Here is a 21,975-nt window from a genome sequence, read left to right on the forward strand (position 1 = left end):
GTTTAAAGAAACCCTGCCAGATTTGGTGGCAAAAACTCTTACAGCTCATAGATTATTGAAACAACAGTAAAAAAAACATTTTTAGCAGAGTTAATGTTGTTCAAGTGTAAATCATGTTTCATTTCTCAATATATGATTTTGAAAATTGTTCTGAATCAAAAGATTTTTTAAAAAATTTAAAGGTCCATGCTATGTTGAAATGCTTTGGAGTTTCCCAACAAAACATCAATTTTCTCCTGTTCATTCTTTTTGATACAGCTGAAATTTCCTGCATTTCACAATCTGGAAAAAGTTGTATTTCAGTTTTAAACTACAGGACAATGTCCAAAATTCCAAGCAGTTAATAATATATCAATGCAATATTATCAAATTTCAAACAAGACTGGAATTACTTGTCCATATTATTTAAAACACCTTTTCCTGAAAATTTGATTGTTTGGAGAGTTATATAGTAACTGATAATTGGAACAAATCTTGCAACCTTATATTAAAAGTTCTACAATTCAATCTGAAGATTTATTTTACTTGTTCTACTAATTCCAGTTATATACTTGTTCAGTTCAAAACTGACAATTTACAAGTCTGATTATTTGTAGGAACCAAAAATTAACTTCAGCACAATCACAATTACTTTACATTTTTGTTAATTAAAATATACCCATCTAATTCATGTAGGTTTTTTATTAGAAGTAAAATGTTTCCTGAACAATTTTGTGCAATTTTTATTTTCTGGTCCACTTATCACATAATAATTTTGGAGCAGCTAAAAATGCCAGCTATCGCCAATTAGGAAATGATCTGTTTGGTAAGTTCTGCAGAGCTTCAGTACTAAAAATGTAAAAGGAGCCTTCTCAGTGTTTCCCAGAAACATTGAAATTGAGCCAGAAATAAAATGGCTGTTAAAATGTGTGACTATTGTAAATATATGCCAGTTGCTAAACCAAAGCTTGTAAGTTGAGGACTACTTGTATGAGATCAGAAGAATGTGAAGAGGAGCAAAGAATCTTTGTTAAGATGGAGTTCAGGCTTTTTTTTATTACTCACTGTGGGGAAGTATCAAAAATAAATATAACTGTATTTCATTAACACAAATTAGGGACTATTCCAGTGTTCTTGCTCAAAGGTTCAACTAGTAGAGGCAAGTCTATTCTTATGGCTTTCTACATGCAAAAGACATCCCCCAAATCTCATATGTCAGGCTATGACATTTCTCCCAACAACTGTGCAGGGGAAGTTTTATTTAGTTGCTCATTAACCATGCTAAATCCCATTTGTGATACAAAAAGTTATATTCCAGATATAAGTTTATCTCTTTACTAAGAATGTTGTTGTTCACAATAATGTGACTACTTATTGAACTAAATATTTATTCATGTGGTATCGATGGTAAGTGCTTTATATTATGTAAACACAAAAAAAATCTTCATTTTTCGGGAGCTTCACAATTTAGATACATAATAAATGCAAGAAAGAGAAACGGTATGCAAACAGGCAACAAGAAAAACAGACTATCCAAAAACTGTACACTTTAGCTGAAATATGTGGAGCAACATAAATAATATATTGGGAAAACATTGGCAGTTCTTCTTGTGTTACCACAGAAACAGAAAAGCCTGTTTTAAAAATTAACATCAAAGTGCATGCTCAGAGATATGATGGAGTCATGATGGAGTCATTCCCCAAGGTTGTTAGATCACTGCAGGCTGTAAAAAGAACAGAAAGATACAAGATTTTAATGGACATGGTTCTAGGAAATATTGCAGAACTTGTGAGATGATTGAATTGACAGATATTTGGGGTTTTTTTTTTGTTATCTCAGCTACTGATTTGTATTTATTGCAAGACTGTTGTGATACTGTGTGTTTTCAATCATTGCTAGTCCATCCAGATTGATGTTGAGATGGGCATGTTTTAAACATTAAAATAATGAAATAAAATAATAATAAAATACAATCAATAAATGCATTTATATCCAAATTATTTCAGTCACGACAACTGATTCCATTAGGCACATAAGATCTCCCTGTGAGTTCACCTTGGACCATAAAACTAAAGTCTCATTTAATTACTGACTGAATCAGTGGTTCTAGAAGCATATGAATACTGGGTAAACTTGAAAGAATAAAAATAACATAAGCAGTTAAGTTATGTAAAAAGAAAACTTTGTGGAGACTATTCTCTTACCTGAACAAAGATGGGATAATTTCCACACAGGATTTGCCTTAATTCTGAAATTATTTTGAGAAGGCAGATCAAGATTTGGAGACCACTAAGAACCATCAGAATAGACAACAAAATGATGTTCCAATCCACTACATAAGCAGGCTCAGTGCACTGGGACCAGGAAGTAGGATCCATGAGGTAACTATCAGAGGAAACAATAACATAAAGAAATGGGAACAGACAGGGTGGGGCTTCAAAAATTTTAGTAACCAGTTCTCTGCCTGGTTGCTGGTTAGGCGTGGCCATGGTGGGCATGGTCTAGTCGGCCTCCTGCACTACAGCAGGGGGCATTTTCACCCTCCCTGGGCTCCGGAGGTTCTCTAGAGGCCCATTTTTTACTCTCCCAAGCCTATACTTACCTGGGATCCACGTGGGGACTCATGGGAGGGGAGGGGTGGGTGGGGACAGCCAGAGGTGGGATTTGCTGGTTTGCCAAATCAGGGAGAACTGGTAGCAGCCCACCCACCCCTGGGAACAGATTGTAACTATGAATATAGGTACTGTAAAAGACCTATCAGGTCTTATCTTACACAATTATCAGCCCAAGGACTCTTTGTCCATTCATCTATCACAGCGATTCCCAACCTTTCCAGCTTTGCAGACCAGCGGTTGGGAGGGGGGAGAGGGAAGGAATGGTTATGCATGAGCGGTGGGCATGCACACACAGAGCTATATGTGTGTGAGCTGCTGGCACACTTGGCTACCACTCACACAAATGGAGCTGTGCACAAATGCACGCTCACCTGCTGTTCTCACAAGTGGAGCTGCACAAACATGCACGCTTGCCATTTCCGAACAAGCCAAAGCCTGGTAATGGGCCTCAGCCAGGGGATTGGACAGCCTGATTTATCAGATTTCCAGAGATGAATATGGGGACGGTGAAAGAATCTGGAAATGGACTTGTCTGAATAAAGCAATTTCAAAAATACAAAACAGAAGCAGACACAACCCACTCTTTGTAAGGTCAGATCATTTGGCCATTTTATTTAAATATTTGGCTGCGGACATCAATGCGGACATCCATGTAATCTAAAGTGAGCTTTACAGATAAGCCTGTTTCTTACCTGCCTGCCGTGTTTTTGAAAGCATATTCCCAGCCAGCTGAGGTTTTGCAGTATGGGCCTTGCACTAAGCTCAAAGCAGATACAATCAGACTGTAGCCGGAAAATGCAATCCCTAATAGGGAAAGCACAACAGAAATGAAACGCTGCATTAAAAGAAGAAGAAGCAGAGAGAGAGGGAGTGAAAAAATTCCATCAATACCAGGAACAAACTATGTACATCAGACCTGAGCATTTTAAGAGTAGCAGGACCACTTCACACTTTGGCTGTCCCTTGTGAGATCAATTGGAAATCAGAAATCAAATGTAAATAAATGTACACTTTTTTTTTCAATTTATGTATATATGTGCCTACGCACCTTTACAGTCCTATTGGTTTGGCTCTCCACAATTCCAGCTTCTCTTGTGGCCCCTTGGGAAAATTAATTGCCAACTCCTAATCTACATCCCTAGATATATCTTATCCTTTGATCAACTGTAGAAAACAGTATAGTTGAGAAAATAGGTAGTGCTCATCTAAACCTTAGTGTATTGCCCACTTGTAGAATGCATGCTGCATTTCTCCTCAGCTAATCAGCTAATCTCCTCAGCTAATTCATGTTTAATGAATAAAAGAGATGATGATGATCATCATCATCATCATAAGAAGTTTCTTGGTTGATACCTAGGACACTGGCAGCAACCCGTATCAACCATTAGCACCAGTCAGTGGTATTTTTGATGCACTTTTGAATGTTCAGTTTATCGAGTTTCATGTTTAACGAATAAAGTGTAATAATAATACTAGTACAATGGATAGTTGCAGGCAAGTGTTTTGTTTGAAAATAATCCCAATGTATAAATAAAGCAAAAGTAAACAGAATTAGTACAGGTTGCTCTTTGCAACTGATTAAACCTATGTGGTAATGTGAGCCTCATCATGCAAATGCTGAATGCATTGTCCTTCCGCTCCCAAAGGTTGGACTCCAGCCCAAATTTATCAACAAAGCTCTTTTCTAGCTATGATAGTTTCAGGCACTATTAGATCTGTTGCCTGTAAAGCCAGTAGACTAGTTTGGAATGATATGACCTGAAAGAAATTAATATAACCCTAGTTTGTTGCTATAACCCTTATCAAAGAGTAGGGTGAATGGATATTGGCAATTTGCTTTTTCAAATGGCATTTCCTCTGTTGAAGCTAGGCTAGTCTGAACTGCTTTTCCATCTGAGAAACTGAGCAAAATGGAACAGACATCTCTCCTCTAAACTGGAAAATATAGCATTATCTTGGTAATGAGCCAAAAAATTCCATAAACACCTCTTCCTGTTGCTACCAGAAATACAACTATTCAGGTTTTGCTCTTGCTTATGTCCAATGGCCACCAATGTTGCCCAATGATACGGCCATAAATGAGCCATTGTCACAAGATGAGTTTGTAGCAAATTTGAATGAGTCTCTCAGAATAAGTTATTAGTCACTGCAAGACATCACTTCTCTTTTTAAAAATTAACTGTTCATATACTTACATGTACGAAGTGCAGGTAGTCCTCAACTTACAACACAATGAGCCCAAAATTTATATTGCTAAGTGAGGAATTGGTTACGTGAGTTTTGCTCCATTTTATGACTTTTCTTGCCATATTTGTTAAGTGAATCACTGCAGTTGTTAAATAACATGGTTGTTAAGTGAATCTTAACCCCATTGACTTTGCTTGTCACATGATGCAAGGATACTGCAACAGTCATAAATGTGAATCAGTTGTCAAGCATCCAAATATAAATCACATGACCGAGGGGATGCTGCAACAGTCAAGTGTGAAAAATCACTTTTTTCAGTGCTGTTTTAATGGTCACTAAGCAAACTGTTGTAAGCTAAGGATACCTTATTTTTCCCACTTACTGTGTATGTACATCAAGCAAATGCATCACTCCATATAAATAAGACTGTCTTATTTTTAATGTGTTATGCCAAAACTGACATCTCATAAAACCTCAAACAGATCCTTAAACTCTCAAGACCATGGTGATCTCATAGAGTTACGTTCTTCATGTGACTGAAGATGACAGAAAGGGCAATATGTCATGCTTCCTGGGAGGAAGACAGTCTGATTGTTGTAGCAATAGTTTTACAATGCTAAGCCTGAGCCAAGATGTGGATTAATAGAAAATATTGTTCATGTAAAACACGATAGGCCAATTATCTTTGTGTTGTTTCCTCCTCAGGATTATAGTGCACATTATGTTAATCTTCACTAATATAGACTCAGAATTTCACTAATTGGTCCAACAGACTTGGAGAGCATGAGACTACAGAACAGTGCTTAACAGAGAGATGGAAGTTTAGGGAAAAAACATTTGGTAATAAATCTAAAGTTATGTCTGTTGATACTGGTCCATCTAGCCAGCTATTTTTCCTGTTCTTGTTTGTTTGGCTTTGCAGATTTTCAGCAGAGATAACAAAGGGTCTCTCTCTCTTTTTATCTCCATTCCAGACTAAGGAAGGAAACAACAGCAGAGGGTCAGAAGTGTCAAAAGAAGGAAGGAAGGTCTTTTTAAAGCAAAAATACTACATTTGCAAACCATACACTCACTCTATATGTTCTGGTGCAGCTTTCACTTTGGAAGCATTCAAAAAAGGTGTCCCGGTCCAGAATTACCAGAACTGCTGCTAGAATAAGAATCTAGAAGACAGTAGCACAGAACATACTGAGTTTGAAAACATTAAACTCACAAAATCCTTCTTTCAGAACCTTATATTCTGATTAGATAATGCATGATTTTGAGTAGCTACTTTGCACCATATTTGTCTAAAAGTATAGAACCAAGACATATCAGAAATAATTTATTCCAAGATAAACAGAAGAAAAACATATGTAAAATAAACAGAAGGAAAACATAGGGTTTTCTGTGTGCTCTTCATAATCATTGATAATTATAAAGATAGAACTTATGCATGAATATTCAACTTATGCTGAACATTGCCAATAGTTTCATCTTTGGATATGGTACTTGCTGGTAGTTCCCTTACTATATGATATAAAATGTTTTAAAATATAGCACTTATAATGTTAGCTTTTGAAAGACAGCCATACATCTAGTAAGACAGAAACACAAAAGAATGGATAATTCTGAAAAGGACATATTCTAAATTGCAGACATAATAGAACTGGTACCAGTGGGCATTTTTCCTGTTTTCTTTGTTCTTTTTTTGGGGGGGTGGGGGTGGTACTTTGTTCCATTCATGGTTGCCAAGGAAAGGGATAAATCACCCTTCCTGACATCAAAACTACCAGATACTTTGCATTTGCATTACACTTAAAGAAAAAACAATCCTAAATCTATCAGGATCAGTTTAGAGAGAAATACTTTCTCTACTATTTCACATTCTGGCTGGGATGCTGGGTTTTCTAGTCTGGATGCCTGGCAGATCACAGGTTAAAATAGGATGGTTTGTTCAAAATAAGACATTGTTTTTGAAGAAACTGACATATCCCAAAGGATCATCTTGCACCTAAGAAAAATTATTTTGTAACTCACTTTAGATAGACCAAAGGGCAAATAAAGCAACCCCTTGCATTGTTCCTTTTAATAATAATATAATAATAACCTTTATTGTCATTATACATATATACAATGAAATTGATTTGGTAAAGTAATTTGGGTAGACCACATAGGTAAGATCTTTATGGGCACTCAAAAGAATATATAGAAACAGAGTGGAGTCAATGACTATGTAGCATTAAACCGTAACTATGTACTGATTACAAGGTAATAAAATGCCTTGAAACACCAACAATCCAAGGTAGGTGACTTTTTAGTGACTTTAAAGAAATATTCATATTTCTTTTTTCTGTGTACTACTTATTTTCACTTGAAAAATAATTGTGTGTCCCATATAAATGGCAGGACTCATCGCTGTGTGAAGAAATACTTAGGATTTTAGGTAACATCTTTATGGTATAATCATTCAAATATGAATTTCATGGAAGAACCAACCAGGGTCTCTTTTCATTTGTAACATTTTTCACGTTTTTCCCAATCTTTCTTCAATCTTTTTTTCTTGTTAAGGCTCATACAATTAAACATTGGGAATTTTATTTCTTATACATCAAATGCAGACATTCTTAAATATGTCTTGAGGATCCCACAACTGGCTTTTAAGATATAAAAATACAGCAAATCTAGCATATTAATCATAAAACAAGCCAAATATTGGTTACCACAATTGAACATAGAGCCATTTTTTTATATATCAAAGGTCAGTCATCTTATTGAATTCAATAGTTTTGGAACAACATCACTGTTAAATACAAATATATACTTAAATTGTACAGCTCAATGTTGCTTGAAATATATCTTCAAAATAGGAAATTAAAATAGAAGTCTTGTGAAATAAAAGAATAAATAAAAATATGTTAGTGTGATTTTATTCCAACTAATTTTTTTTTACATACATACATATATATATGTATAAAAAAAAGTGTGTGTGTGTGTGACAATTAGGGTTAATCCATGTCCTCAACTATTATTATATTAATCCTACAAATCTATTTAATGACCTATATGATGTTTAAACCATCTGAGGGGAGAAATAATCAAATTACATTTAAAATATATTTTAAATGTATTTTTTTAGCTCTTATATTGCTACCAAAATACAGTTATTATTTTGATTCTGAAATTCCCCCCTTTCCTGGGTCATCTACATCAGAGGATCCAAGAGTCCTGTGGAGAAAATGAAAGATGTATTTAGCTAATCAGAGAAGCCATACTTACCATAATACCTGAGAAACAGATTCCTTCAAAATGCCACACGTAGTTGGTATGATTATTGCTGGAAGCATATGAAGATTTCCCATCAGGAAAATATAAGAGAATATTTATAACAATACTCCACAGTGCCAGGGGAATCAACAGGCAACTCAAACAGCCGCTGCATTTTTGTAAGCCCATGTCAAGAGAGCAGAGAAAGCAATGGATAAAGTCTTTCTTAAGTGTTCAAAAGCTCTTATTTTCTTGGTTGAATGGAGACATTTTGCATTTATATGAATCAGTTGCTGGGATATGTTTCTTGTCTGAGAAGTCCAGTTCCTACAAGTATTGCTGTTATAGAACAATACAATTAGACAAATAGCACTGGCTGAATTCTTGTCCTATCCTGAGAAGTGGGGGTGGAGATAGGGGTCGGATGGGCGTTTTCCTCTGAAGAACTTTACTTGTTAAGGGAATTCCCTATGGTTCTACTCAGACACCTCAATCAATCTTAGAAAGACAGCATTCATCTGAAAGGGAAAAGTAAGAATTGAATGTATGTGTAGTAAGGAAGTAGAGACTGACTGCTTTTTGTCTACATAGCAGCATGTAATCTGATTAGCACTTACTTGAGATGTATCCATCCATAGTCTTTGAATCTTGCTTGGAAACTACTGGCCCCAGCTGAGAAAGATCCCAGAATTAACATTTACTATTGTCATAAAAAAGATATATTTGAATATAATTTAAAAGGGTTAAGGGTGATTAACTTTATACTATTTCATGTTTTCACATAGCCCAAGGAAAGTTTATTGTTTCTTAAACTGGAGAAACATGGGTATTTCAGTTTGGAGAGAAAAAAGACATAGAGGAGATTTGTTAGCCACATTCAGATATATAAAGCAAGCTATGGGGAAAATGTTCAAGAGCTATTTCCTTACTCACAATTTATAATGGCTATAAATTTCAACTACTTAGATTTTATTTAAATATAAGGAAAATATTCTTGATAAGATCTGTGCAACAGTGGAAGAGTCTTCCTATGGATTTTGTGGGTTCTTCATTTCTAAAGAGTTTTATAAAAGATTGGAGATCTATCTTTGATAAATGGCTTATTTAGTGTTTCTGTAAATAATCCTTATGGTTTTTTCCAGCTCTACAGTTTTATGATTCAATGATAGTAAAAAGAAGCTGAAGGAGTTTGCATCCTTGATAGTAGAAATGCAACCAATCTTTTCTTAGTGCTGCACCCTCCATTGGAGGACTTCTGGATTGGGTAGTCCCAACAGAGAACTCTGGGGTCTCCTTAGATCATATAGCACCTAGGCTGGACTATTCACCAAAAGTTTTTACAATTTAAGTGGCTGCATTGAACCCTGGTGGAACAGAGGTTAGAATTCAGTATTGCAGGCTAATTCAGCTCACTGCCAGGAGTTCGATTCTGACCAGCTTGATATTGACACAGCCTTTCATCCTTTTGAGATCATTGTTTGGAGTATACAGAGAGTACTGTACACCACTATGAAGTGGTATATAAGTCAAATTGCTATTGCTATTGCATTGTAGATAACTACAGCCATTAAAGTTAATTGAATGATTACAGCTGGGCAACAGAGATTAAAAAGGGCTAGAGGGACTCTAAGAAGAAAGTATTTGGGGCAGAACAGCATGATTTCTTAAACTGGATGAAGAGATGTAAAAATAAAACTAAAATGACATTTCCAGATTATTAAATGTATATATTTGAAACAGGATATAAATCTTTCCCACAATGATCACAAGACTGCCTCTTCCAAATTTAATCAACTTCCATTCATTTGCCAAATTAAAATTCTTATTTTCAAATGTTCTAGAAGTAATTGGCTTAAATAATATTAATATTCAATGTAAAATAGGACTTTGTTTCATGTAGGAATCAGAAAAAAAACTGTCATAACTAAAATACTATTTCAGAAATGGTGCTAAGTACAAATATCCTATTTCAAATTTATTTGCTTAAAATTATGCTTATGTGAACAAGACTATTTTTAAACTGCAGATACAGAAATAGGACAGAGTTGACTTATGAATTAACTTTTATGAAATTAACATGAACCAACAATAAACTGCGGCTTAAAGGGACTTTTTTTAAAAAAAAATTAGGTATGGAATTTTTGTCTAAGAATAAAGAATATGTGCTGCCTTCACACTTAAAAACCATGGTTTGCTTAACCACAAATAAGCCAAAAATTAGCAGGATTCTTGGAGATTAATTACTTATACCTACTGGAAAAACTGAAGCACTTAGTTCCATACAGTAAGTCAAATTGAAGAAGGCTAGCCCTTGCAAAAAAAAATTGCATATTCTAATTTTTCTCAAATGGAAAGGAGAATAGAAATAAATAGATAAATAAAGGGTCCTTAAACTTTAGGTCTGAGGTATATAAGCTAAAGAACAAAAAGCAAAGTATGAATCAATGTTTGAATGTGATGGAAGCAAAGATAGGAATAGAAAGATAAGATGGAGAACAGGAATGAGTGTTGATGCAAAATAAATTTACATAGAGTTTATTTTATGTTTTGGTCTTAATTCATTTGGCTAAGTATTTCTTCCTGCACTCTACATACTTTTGTTTACACAAAAAGGAACAAGATGGGAATGCATGAGACCAGGTAAGTATAGAGTCTGAAGGAGGAGATGACTTTGCATCAGTCTTGACTCCTGGTTAACACCTCAAGAAGTCCCAGCAGTTTTCTTGGCCAGATTTATGGAAGTGATTTGCCATTCATTTCTTCTTAAGGCCAAGAGAATGTGACAGGCCCAAGGTTTCCAGGTTTCTAGTCTGTGAAACTGTGCCATCAATGTTTAACAATCACAATTAGGTTAGGTTTCTGGAGTTGCACAAAGGAACTTGTGGGTCATCCAGACGTAGTGAATTAAACCTTGGGAGAACAGGGAAAATTGTACAATGAATTATATTCATTGTATCAAGACAATCTCATACGTATCCATTTAAAGTATGGTGTCATTGATTTACATATGGATTAATTTTCAAGTGGATATAGGATTTAATCTAAATAACACATTTTTGTATTATATTAGATTATTAAATATATTGATACATTTCTGCATGTAGGTAACAAAATCTTGTTGTATCAGATTCTTGAAAAAAATTCTTTTGAGTTTTAAACGAACAATTAAACAGGAACAAGGTTTGTAATACGAGCCAGTGTTGAGCTAATAATAAAAATAATATTTGCCAAATGTAATTTTACAGCCAGTTCTCACACATACAACTGTCGCAGTGTCCCTGGATTGTACATCACAGCCAATTTCTGACAAGCACAGTCAATGGAGTAAACTTCACGTGAAATTTCACGTGAAGAGTCGTGTAATGACTATAGGACAATGTGTGAAAAAAACACTTCCTACATTTGATAAAATGGAAACATGTTTCATGGAATTTGCTCTTTTCTGCTTCCCTCCCCTGCATTATTATTTGGAAGGAATTGCTTTTAAGGCGGGTAAGCAATACTTGATCTTTCACCAAAGGCTACAATAAGACCATGGTGTATAGGGGCGGGCACTCCTCCCAAGTTAAGTAGATGTTGGCCTTCATGATTTCCTCCAAAACACAATAATATCCTTCCCCTTCCCATCTTATCAGATTAAGCAGGATTTTTAAGTGATAGCATTTTGGCTTTGATGCAGTTAAGTCAGAGGTAAAGACTCCTGTTTTTACTCTAAAGAAGGGGAAGTCTGCATCTTATCCAGCTGAATATCAAACTGTGAGAACTTCCTCCATCCGTTCTATTCAGTAACATCCTCTTTCAGTATGTACTGATGTCTAGACTTTAGAACTGATTTTGATAACACAAAGTTACATAAAATAAATGAAATAACTAGTTATCATCAGAGCAATTGACCAGAACAATTTTTACTTTTACTGCAAAAGTATCCTTGGCCCTGTTTAGTATTAACTTGGTTCATCATCCCAGAGTCTTGGTAGATAGGCAGCTATATAAATTGTTTTTTAATTATTATTTATTAAATATATATGTTGCCCATCTCACTAATAAGGCAACTTTAAAAGTAAATGAAGTAACCTTTTTTCCTAATTATATTGCTTTGGTATTTGCAAACATTGCAACAGAGGCAAGCCTAATATTACAAAAATAAGTTAACTCTGTCATACATCCAAAACTTCTATTCACTTCTATTCATTTTTGCCAATTCCCCTACCCCTTCATCCCCTTCTTAATGTTGATCTGGAAATATCACCCATTCTTTAAGAGATCAACAGAATAGAGTGACAGGAAAGCCCTGTTTTATGAACTCTGCTCCTTTCACTGAAGGGAAGTTGAAACAAAATCCAACTTTTTAAATTAGCCTTCCTGTATACCAGCAGAACAATATGAAATGCACATTATATGCAGCAATAAATACTGCAGAGGTTGAGATTTGATTTTACATCTAAAATCTTACTGTAGCACTTACAATGCTAAGTCACTTTCAGTAATATTTCAGTAATATTTTTTTTCTTAAATTACTTTCAATAACTTTCAGAAAAATCTTTTAAAAATATTTCAGCAAATATATAGCATTCCTGAATACGAAGTGTGGATTCTAAGATTCCTTTCTGTCTTTTAACTCTTTAAATGTTTATGTATTTCTTACATAACACATCCTACTAGAATATACATTAAAATTCAGAAATATTATCCTGACAAAGCAAATCCTTTTTGTGGATATCTCTTATTTGCTGATTAGATAATTTATATTTACTTACAAAGAAATGTAGCATAAAAATCTAAAAATATGAACGTTTTCTCAGAATGCAGTAATAGTAGTTGATCAAACATATATAGTAGGGAAAGCTAGGAAAGAAATAACCTGGGTTTGTCAGTTATTCAAATGTTTATATATTTGTTTTGAAGAACAAATACAGTGTCAACAAAAACTTTTTATATTAGTGTGATTAAAAATGCTCATAAAGGATATAACTAACATACTTTATAGTTACTCAGTTTATACAAACACTAAATCATATATTTTTAAAATAATATATAACATGCAAACACCTCAAAAAATAAAAATAAATGATTTTGCAACAAACTATAACTGGATGACATGATTTACTGATTTCCAGGTCTTGATTTTAAGCCAGGTCTTTTCCTTTTAAACTTAGAATTCTGACTTCTGGTTTTGTTTGTGTGTTGCCCTTACTTCTCTTGATATTGAAAGAAAAACATTGAGGAAACTAACCAAGAAGCGGTTGAAAAAAATCAGAATTACTTTTATCTTCCTGATTTGCTTAATAAACCACGATTAAGCGCTAGGAGAAAAAAGTAGCCAATATGCTCTAATATGAGTAGCAGATGAGTATCCCATTATCTCAAAACCCTGGCAAATAAATGAAATAACTAAACCTGGGGTTTCTTTGTGCAAAACATGGACTATCATCATCAAATTATTCTTATGGATCAAACAGATATTGATCTATTCCCCTCTGTTTTCTAGTATATCATTGTACTATGTCACTTTGAAATCTGTTTCTATTCACTCAATCTAGCCATCTTTGCTTTTCATACTAGTATCCCAATGCACAACCATCAGCTCGAGGATCAGATCCAGCCCAAAGTACAGCGTAGGAAGAAGAGAGGGGTTTTTGTTTCCACCATTCTCCTTTGGTGATAACTTGACCACGTCCAAACATACTCCTGGCATAACCAAGGACAGGTTCCTTGACATTATGGCCCATGGCTCTCAAATTATCTGCTATGTTTTGAGGAATGCCGTCTTCCAAGAACACCTGCCACGCATCTAATGATTAAAAGACAGCATTCAAGATTGTATTTGCAGAACTGAAATACCGAACAAATGTCAAATTATTTTACAAATGCCACCTGACCCAGAAACTAAAATATTGTTTTCAGCACTTGAGCAAGATCCCACAAAAGGAAAATAAAATATTTTCACCCATCAACACAGGAATAGGGGAGGGAATCTGAATAGGAGCACTTTTAAAGCAACTCCTTTAAAATTACTGAATGACAGCTATAACTCTGTAGCTAAGATGCATACCCTGCATCCTCTTTACAACTGAGAAAGGAAGAAAAGGTATCACTTCTGGAGACATAAGGTAAAAGCTTCCCTGTCCAGTTGTGTGTAACTCTAGGGGCAGTGCTCACCTTCGTTTTAAGGCAGAAGTAGCCAGCGTTGTCTAAAGGCATTTTCCATGGTCATGTGGCCAGCATGGCTATATGCCAAAGGAGCACATAACACTGTTACCTTCCTACAAAAGTGGTTCCTATTAATCTACTTGCATCTGCATGCATTTCAACTGCTCTCATTCTAGGTAGCTTCTTTACATAGTGTCAATTGGCAATTATGTACACAATCTCTGGCTACAAACAGCTAAACACTACCAGACTTTTTTTAAACATATTGGATGTAGCGTCCCATAATGCTGAACTGTAATGTTTAATGTGGCATCAGGAAAACATGACAAAATACACCAAAATAATATTCATTGCATTTAATTAATTAAACTGGAATATATAAACATTTCTAAGACCTGGTTGGGTATAATGATTAATAATGCACCAGACTAAAAAAAACCAAGATACCATGAATACTGATCCTATCTTAGGCTCAAAGCCAGGTGGGCCACTTACTCTCTCTCTCAGCCCTAGGAAGAAGGGGTGAGAGAGAAGAACAAGCCACTTCTGAAAATCTTGCCAATGATAACTGCAAGTGTTGGTCCAGGCAGTTGCCAGGAGTGACGACTGACTTAAAAGAACACAAACACACATACACGCACAATTCTTTTAGTTTTTGTTGTGACACCAGCCATATAATTGCATTGAATGTATAGAACTTTAAAGAACAGATTTTATTTTATTTATCTCCTTTTCTCATTTTTTTCTATACATACTATGCAGGAGTGTATGCATAGCACACTACACTAAATCTAGGTAAAATGACCAAGATGCTCAGGGTAAGATATATATAGAGTGGGGTTAGGGGCAGAAAGGCTGCATTTATCCCTGTAAGAACAAACCTGCGAAGTGGGATAGCTTGAGACAGAGTTACAGATCCAAAAGTACCCAGTGAGTTTCATGGCCAGATGTGATAAGCACAACATTTAACTGCTGCACTGCACACGTGTATGACTTTCCTTTCTGTTCACTTTCACCCCATATGCTTCAGTCAAGCAGATGAGGAAGGCTAGAGGAATGCTGAGCTGATGCCTTAAGAACTTCCTACTAATAATACAATTCACCAACAGAAATCTTTGTCGAGGTTGGTTGGTTCTGAGTAAGCTGTTGGGTGAAAAGACATGCTTTCAAGCAGCCTTCACAAACCTAACATCAACAAAGGATCAAGAGAGTCAACATCCCCAAGGCCACTAGGTTAAGAAATGCTATTTTAACAGACAACCCTGCGCAATTAGCTGTTAATGCTTGCCCAAAGGATTATTGAAACCTGTTTCTAAGTAAACTTTGTCTCATTTGCCATCAGGCAATAGGTCTAAATAGATGATCTAACTGAGTACCCTTCAACTAAGATAAATACACGGCCTAAATTCTGTCACATCTTAAAATTATGTTCTTATATATTGTCAATACAGAAAAATAAATGAACATATACATAGAGGGAGGGAGGTATGCTGGAACCAGCATGTACTGGCTCATAAGAGGTGATTGGTAAATTGTTTGAAAAACTGTTAACCAGTTAAGACAGAGTTCAGCTTCTATGCCTAGTGTGCTGAAAATCTGTTCAATGGCTAGTGGCTCAGCACAGGGGTGCCAGTGAAGCCACCTAAGCTAGTTCTTATATATTTACCAACACATCACTATGTATGTGTACACACAGAGACTTATATACATACATACATGTGCTTATAAAATTTATATTCTATTGTGCCTTCAGGATGGGTTCCTCTTTTTTTGGCTTTAGTCAAGTGGAGCCTAGACAGAGTTCGGAAGTGGTTTCCCACTGCCTTCTTCCTAGGGCTGAGAGAGGGTGACTGGCCCAAAGTCTTGCAGCTGGCTTTGTGCTCTAAAGTGGGTTTAGAACTCATGATCTCCCAGCTTCTGGCCTGATGCCTTAACCACTGCACCAAATTTATCCTTTCGAAGTAGCATACGAAGACTAAAATACATTATCAGAAGAAAATCTATCTGAGGGTGGGTGGAGGTGGACAACAGAAATTACAGGTATCCATTTGCCATTTCTTATAAGTCTGTTCTTCTATGAGAGTTACATCTATTGCAGCCATTCTCCCAAGAGCACCAGCAAAACAAAATCATGGATATGAATATGAACTCCTGTTTACAGGCTTCACTCTTGCAAACTACTTTGCAAAAAAGCAGCGCCACCGAGACAAGTTAAATAAACCAAAAGAAAAAACAATGTAATAAAAAGAAACCAACCCAGGAGTATGAAACACCACTGTACTGATTTCAACATACAGCAAACCATATGGGCTTTATTTCATTGCTACTGGGAGAACAAAAACCCATCACTGAATTTCATTGTAACAGAATAGTTACTGTTATCCAAACATGAGGTATTTGATCTTAATCAGCAAGGTTTTCTTGGCATCTATAGCACTGTGTCAATGTAATGTAGTTTTGACATTTACTTCAGATTTCTTCCTGCTTATGTCAGATAGAGGGAAAATAAATTCCATTTTATAGTCTTACCTTTTTTGCTATACTCTATATAAAAACGAGATGCATCCAAAGCCTCTTGGGGATTCTTTCCAAATTCAAACATATTTAGTAGTACCTATAGGAACATATAGAGAGAAATGCAAACCTGGATTATTATGAGGGAATAATTCATTCATAAAATACCAACTATCTAGACAATATTGTTGCATAAAAAAAAATTTTCTTTATATTATGGCTATGTCCAAGGTAATTTGATGCTTATTTCAAGCATACTACATCCTGCCTAAATATTAGATCCAGTAAAATATAGGCTGAATGCTCAGCTGATTTTTTTATATATACTTTTAATTAAAAAATAAATCAAAAGCAGATATGTTTCAAGGTAGAATCCCAATTTCAAACAGCACATTAAACAAACAAACATAAATTTCATAAATGTCTCTGGTTATGATTATTAGTCAAATGAAAAGAACAGGCAGCTACAACATGGGGGGGGGGGAAGTATGCCTATTTTCCAGTGAAAAAGGTAAGATGGAAATGGAAGTGGAGTTAGAAGAAACCATCTTGGAGAACTTATGATGGTTCTGTGGGCGTGGCTTAGTTGGTGGGTGTGGCTTGGTAGTCATGTGACTGGGTGGGACTGGCCAACTCGACATAACTCATGTCAAGGGGCGCTTCTCCTCGCCTGGCCTCTCATGACAGTGGGGAAGCTGCAACGGTCATAAGTGTGAAAAATGGTCATAAGTCACTTTTTTCAGTGCCATTGTAACTTTGAATGGTCACTCAATGAACTGTTGTAAGTCAAGGATTACCTGTACAAAAGTACAAAAAGCTGCCCCAAATACCAAACATTATATTAAAAATACCTGCAAACCAGAGTTACAAATCAGGCAGGGTGCCAGAGCACCTTGAGGAATGAAAATAGTTAAAATGCAGTGATAACTATCAAGCAGCCATCTCTTACTCATAAAGTGAAATCCTTTAGCAGAGAGGTCTCCAGAAAAGCTCTCCAGAAAAAGCAGACCCAGGAAAAGCAATCCTTAGATCCATTTGCACCACTTAAAGATACCAGCTGTCTCACTCACCTCACAAGGTATTTTAAAGAAATCATCCAGATTTAAGGAAAGGTCATATGCCCCACAGAAAGGCAGTAAAAAAAAAAACAGTGCCAAGGTTACATCCTGCCTCTTGGAAGTATTCCCCAAAATGACAGTGCCAGGTGGTACTAAAGCAGTAAAGGAAGACTCTCTTCCCCAGATAGAAAAAGAAACCATGAGGCAGGAAAAAATTCAAACACAATACAAATAATTAAATCACAACAGTAGCTGTTGCTTGTTAAAGATGAATAGGGAAAATTATCCCGTCAATAAACACAGGATTAAACATCACCAAGCACAGAATTAACCTTCACCAAAAACCAGTTTTAGGTTCACATTTGAATGTCAATCTTTCTATCTAGCCAAGAAGCTGTGCTGAATGTCACTCATCTTGGTTCCCTGTCACTAAAAGCTTTGCTTCATTATTCAGTTATTTCTTCAAACTGCTGATTGTCCAGGGAAGTATTTCCTCCCAACAGCAGTGTAAAAATCTTAAAACAACCCTTCCCCTTTAAGAAAGTCAAGCCTCAGAAGCTCTGGAGAGAGGAAGTATAGGCATACTGCCAAGAATGTAATAAGGGTGGGAAAAAACAAAAGGAGATTGCTTCTAACTACCAGTTCTCAGAACTGCTGAGAAAGTTAACAGGGGGTTCTATAGAATCGGACAGAACCGGTAGAATCCCATCCCTGGTGAGAAGCAATTGGGACACCCATGTGCCAATTTTGAGCCTGACCTTGACTTCATAGCAGTTATTTTGTGAGAATGCCCATGAAAATCTCCCCATATTTGCTGAAAAACATAAACTGTATTAAATCATGTAAGTTTTGAAGGGCAAAGGATTTTCTGGCAACTAATACATTACACCAAGGAGGGACAGAGACTTACTTGCACCTGACCTTGCGGTTGCATGAATCCTCCCATAACTCCAAAGCAGCACAAAAGCTCTCCAGTATCGGCTGCAGTGGCCAGTGCTGGTATAATTGTATGATAGGGTCGCTTGCGAGAGGCCAAGCAGTTTGGATGATCATGCTGTAGTGAAAAACAGGCTCCTCTGTTCTAAAGATAAATCAATGCATTAAAAGTCAGATAATAATAATAATAAAAAGCAAAACTGCAAAAAGTAGCAGTCCATTGGCGATAATAATAAAAATATTTGTATAAAATAGACATCATTAAAATGAAGATAAAAAGATTCCTGATTACATAATCTTTACCTGATCTGTCATAATATTTCAACAGTTTTTGAAAAGATTTCAGTGGATAAGGGAAATTTTAAATAGAGACATAAAACTTTAAATAGAGAAGGAATTCTTGTACATACGGATGAAGCTAAAACCTTGAGCTTCACTGGGTAGCCAACTTGTTTTCATTTTTTTAAAAAAATACAATAATTTGAAATGGCTAGACTTGAATTAGGAACAATTTCAAGCCAATCATGATATGAATTAGCAAAACACCACACTGAAAAAATTGATGCTAAAACAATCATTTGATCAAGCACATATTCCCAATGCTGAAAAATACTTTCTTACTTGCAAAGTAAATCCACAACCATCTGGCACCAGCCCTGAACCAAATCCTTTATAGAGGCTGTTAATGAAAGAGCAGGCATTGCCTTCAGCATCCACCACACTAAAATAAACGGTGTCATTGCCCACTGGGAAGGGATTTCCATGACTATATTGGGCAATTGCTCTGGGGAGAGGAAAGCAAGCAGAAAACTTAAAACATTGGTATTGTTTGTAGTATTTACAACGTGATGAGGGCTGACATTTGGTTGCATCAATATTTCTCAATTTACTTATTTGAGGAAATTGTTTATTTATATTGGTCCAGGGTCTATGGCCATGGATCTACTTCTATGTACTTCTCGCAGCCAACGTCCACAAAAACATTTGCATTTGTTGTCCACCTCCCCCCGCCCCCCCCGTTTTGAGGCTACTAAAAAAAACACAGAGGCACAATGCACCTCCTGTATGATTTAATTTTTGCGGACAACTGGTGTGGGAATCCAAAACATGTAGAAATGTTCTGACTCGGGGCTATAGGGCATTTTATTTTTCAGCTGAAGTGGCCAATCAAGAAAACTTTCAACGACTTATTTACTGCAATGTGTACTTTAGAAAGTTGAAGCAAAGTTATATAGGAAATGACCAAATGACCTCCTGTGAACAGGTAACAACTGGATTGTTTTAAGAAGTGTTTCCACTGAGAGGTTAATCCCAAACGTAAATTAGAGTAAGCAAATATTTTATCTAAAGTACACAATATTGATATTTTTAATAGCCGGTTCCTTAGGATTTTCAAGATGGGTTCTGGTATTACGGCCAATTTGCAAATACTCCAGCATAATGATAAAAATTCTTGACACTTGACAAAATTCCTTAAGTTTAAATTACCAGCGCTGAGCACTTTTAAAGAAAATATGATTCTAATACAGAATTGTACATTTACTGTTTCTTCATTTTGACAAAGTATTTTCTGGATATATCTTGTTAGGCAACATTCTCCCACAACATATTCAAGCAGCAAATATCAAATCTATATATGCATCATATGACTTCTCAGAAACAAACATTAGGAATTTAAATCTTGGGGAAAGTCTAGAAGCTTTCAGATTTAAAAAATGCATTCTGAAAACTAGCAATTTAAGGGGGCAATCAGAGGTGGTATTCAGCAGGTTCTGACCAGATCTGGAGAACCGGTAACAGAAATTTTGAGTAGTTTGGAGAACCGGCAAATACCTCCTTTGACTGGCCCCACTCCCATCTAATCTGATTGGCTGGTCTTCTTTTGCTGCCCAGCACAGGAGAACAGAGCCGGAAAGCAGGTTAGTGGGATGGGGAGGAAATGGGATTTTGCAGTAACTTTCCCCTGGAGTGAGGTGGGAACGGAGATTTTACAGTGTCCTTCCCCTGCCATGCCCACAAGCTATGTCATGTCATGCCACGCCCACCAAGCCACACTCACAGAACCGATAGTAAAAAAATTTTAATCCCACTAATGGGGGCAAGCCCTCCACACAAAATCCAAAGAGAACACATCCAGTGCTGTAAAATGTCAGTTGCAGCAGTCTGCAGAGTGGGTGGGGAGACAGATAAAACCCAAGTGCAATAATAATGCAATATCAGGGGTTTTCAATTCAAACGTATAGAACGTGAAGGATGTGTATTTTGTTTTATTTTTTTATGTATAGTGTACACTGAAGATGGCATTTAATTTCTTTGTACAGGATGCAATGACAATAAAGTAAACTAAAACTAAAAAAAACTGGCAAAGAAAAAATGAAGATGAGTGGAGTAATGGACTTTGTGCTTAGAGAAGGGTTGGCCTGAACCTGAAAAAATTTCACTATGAGAGTAGATACTCTGCTGTATCTTATCATTCTTTAAATTGTGTGAACTAATAAAGCACACTTACTTCTTCACACTCCTCTTTCTCCTCTCCTCTGCCCAAGCTAGATGCATATACCTCCTCATAAATTTCATCTAGTTTTTCTATAAAACTATGCCTGATAAAAAAATAAACTTTGTATTTGATATATTAAGCAATGTAGAAGTATCATGAATATACACGTTTTCCCTGCTTAATGACTGTCCTGTTTATTGACCATTCAAAATTACAGTAGTACTTAAAAAGAAACTTTATAACTCCATCCTCACACTTAGGACAGTGTCCCTCAGTCCCAAGACCATGATTTGGGCATTTCATAACCAGTGGGTGCTTCAGACAGTCACAGCATTCTATAAGTATGTAATCACCATTTTTTATCTTAATAGTCAGCTTCCAACAAGTACAGTCTATGAAGAAGTAAAATCACAAGTCAAAAGTGACCATATTGCTTAGTGAGAGAATTGTCAGTCCCAATTCTGGTTGTTCAGTGAGGACTATTGTAGTATGATGATGACTGATGATGATTAGACTAGATTAGATTATAATGCTTTCGTCTTATTTTTCTCCAGAATAATTCTGGGAAGTGGTTTAGATAGAGCCAAAATGACTCACCCAAAATTCCCCAGTAAGGTTCAGTTTCTGAGGGTGGACTTTAACCTGAGTTCTCCATGCCAACTCTGCAACTTCTATGAAGAATTATTTCCCTATGAAGAATTATTCTCAGGTTTTCCAAGTGTAGATACTCCCAATCTATCTAAAATTAATCATGAAGCAAAGTTGTTTTGAAAGCAGCTCATGCAGTTTGGA

General features: G+C 35.9%; 2 protein-coding genes across 6 annotated transcripts in view; both read right to left on the reverse strand.

Moving 5' to 3' along the window:
* Nucleotides 1-94: 94 nt before the first annotated feature.
* TM4SF18 (transmembrane 4 L six family member 18) lies at nt 95-8,574 on the reverse strand. The gene is made up of 5 exons (XM_026701598.2): nt 8,041-8,574; nt 5,856-5,945; nt 3,288-3,430; nt 2,185-2,365; nt 95-1,703 (listed from the first exon to the last, which is right to left on the reverse strand). Exons 1-5 carry the CDS (start codon nt 8,215-8,217, stop codon nt 1,689-1,691), a joined length of 606 nt encoding a protein of 201 aa, XP_026557383.1. The 5' UTR covers nt 8,218-8,574; the 3' UTR covers nt 95-1,688.
* A 4,320-nt stretch (nt 8,575-12,894) lies between these two features.
* LOC113436888 (uncharacterized) overlaps nt 12,895-21,975 on the reverse strand; it is a 34,454-nt gene continuing 25,373 nt past the window's right edge. For 3 of the 5 annotated variants that reach the window (XM_026701592.2, XM_087933303.1, XM_026701594.2), the window contains 4 exons: nt 19,308-19,470; nt 18,661-18,831; nt 16,708-16,792; nt 12,895-13,819 (listed from right to left, as the gene is read on the reverse strand). In XM_026701592.2, the coding sequence (XP_026557377.2) occupies nt 13,587-13,819; nt 16,708-16,792; nt 18,661-18,831; nt 19,308-19,470 (652 nt within the window). In that variant the 3' untranslated portion in view covers nt 12,895-13,586. The remainder of the gene's footprint in view (nt 13,820-16,707; nt 16,793-18,660; nt 18,832-19,307; nt 19,471-21,975) is intronic. The other 2 variants (XR_015743587.1, XM_087933302.1) reach the window with 2 other exon arrangements.

Source organism: Pseudonaja textilis, chromosome 4 (genome assembly GCF_049901715.1).
Source record: "Pseudonaja textilis isolate UNSWEBS1 chromosome 4, rPseTex1.2, whole genome shotgun sequence".
Taxonomy (NCBI): Eukaryota; Metazoa; Chordata; class Lepidosauria; order Squamata; family Elapidae; genus Pseudonaja; species Pseudonaja textilis.

Bases quoted from the DNA above. Each gene is read 5' to 3' on its own strand.
- TM4SF18 (XM_026701598.2), bottom strand. From the start codon at position 8,217: ATGGGCTTACAAAAATGCAGCGGCTGTTTGAGTTGCCTGTTGATTCCC. The intron at 3,431-5,855 runs GTGAGTGTATGG...CTTTTAATGCAG, and splicing joins GCTGCACCAGAACATATAGA to CGTTTCATTTCTGTTGTGCT. The intron at 2,366-3,287 runs GTAAGAAACAGG...TTCCTCTGATAG, and splicing joins TTCAAAAACACGGCAGGCAG to TTACCTCATGGATCCTACTT.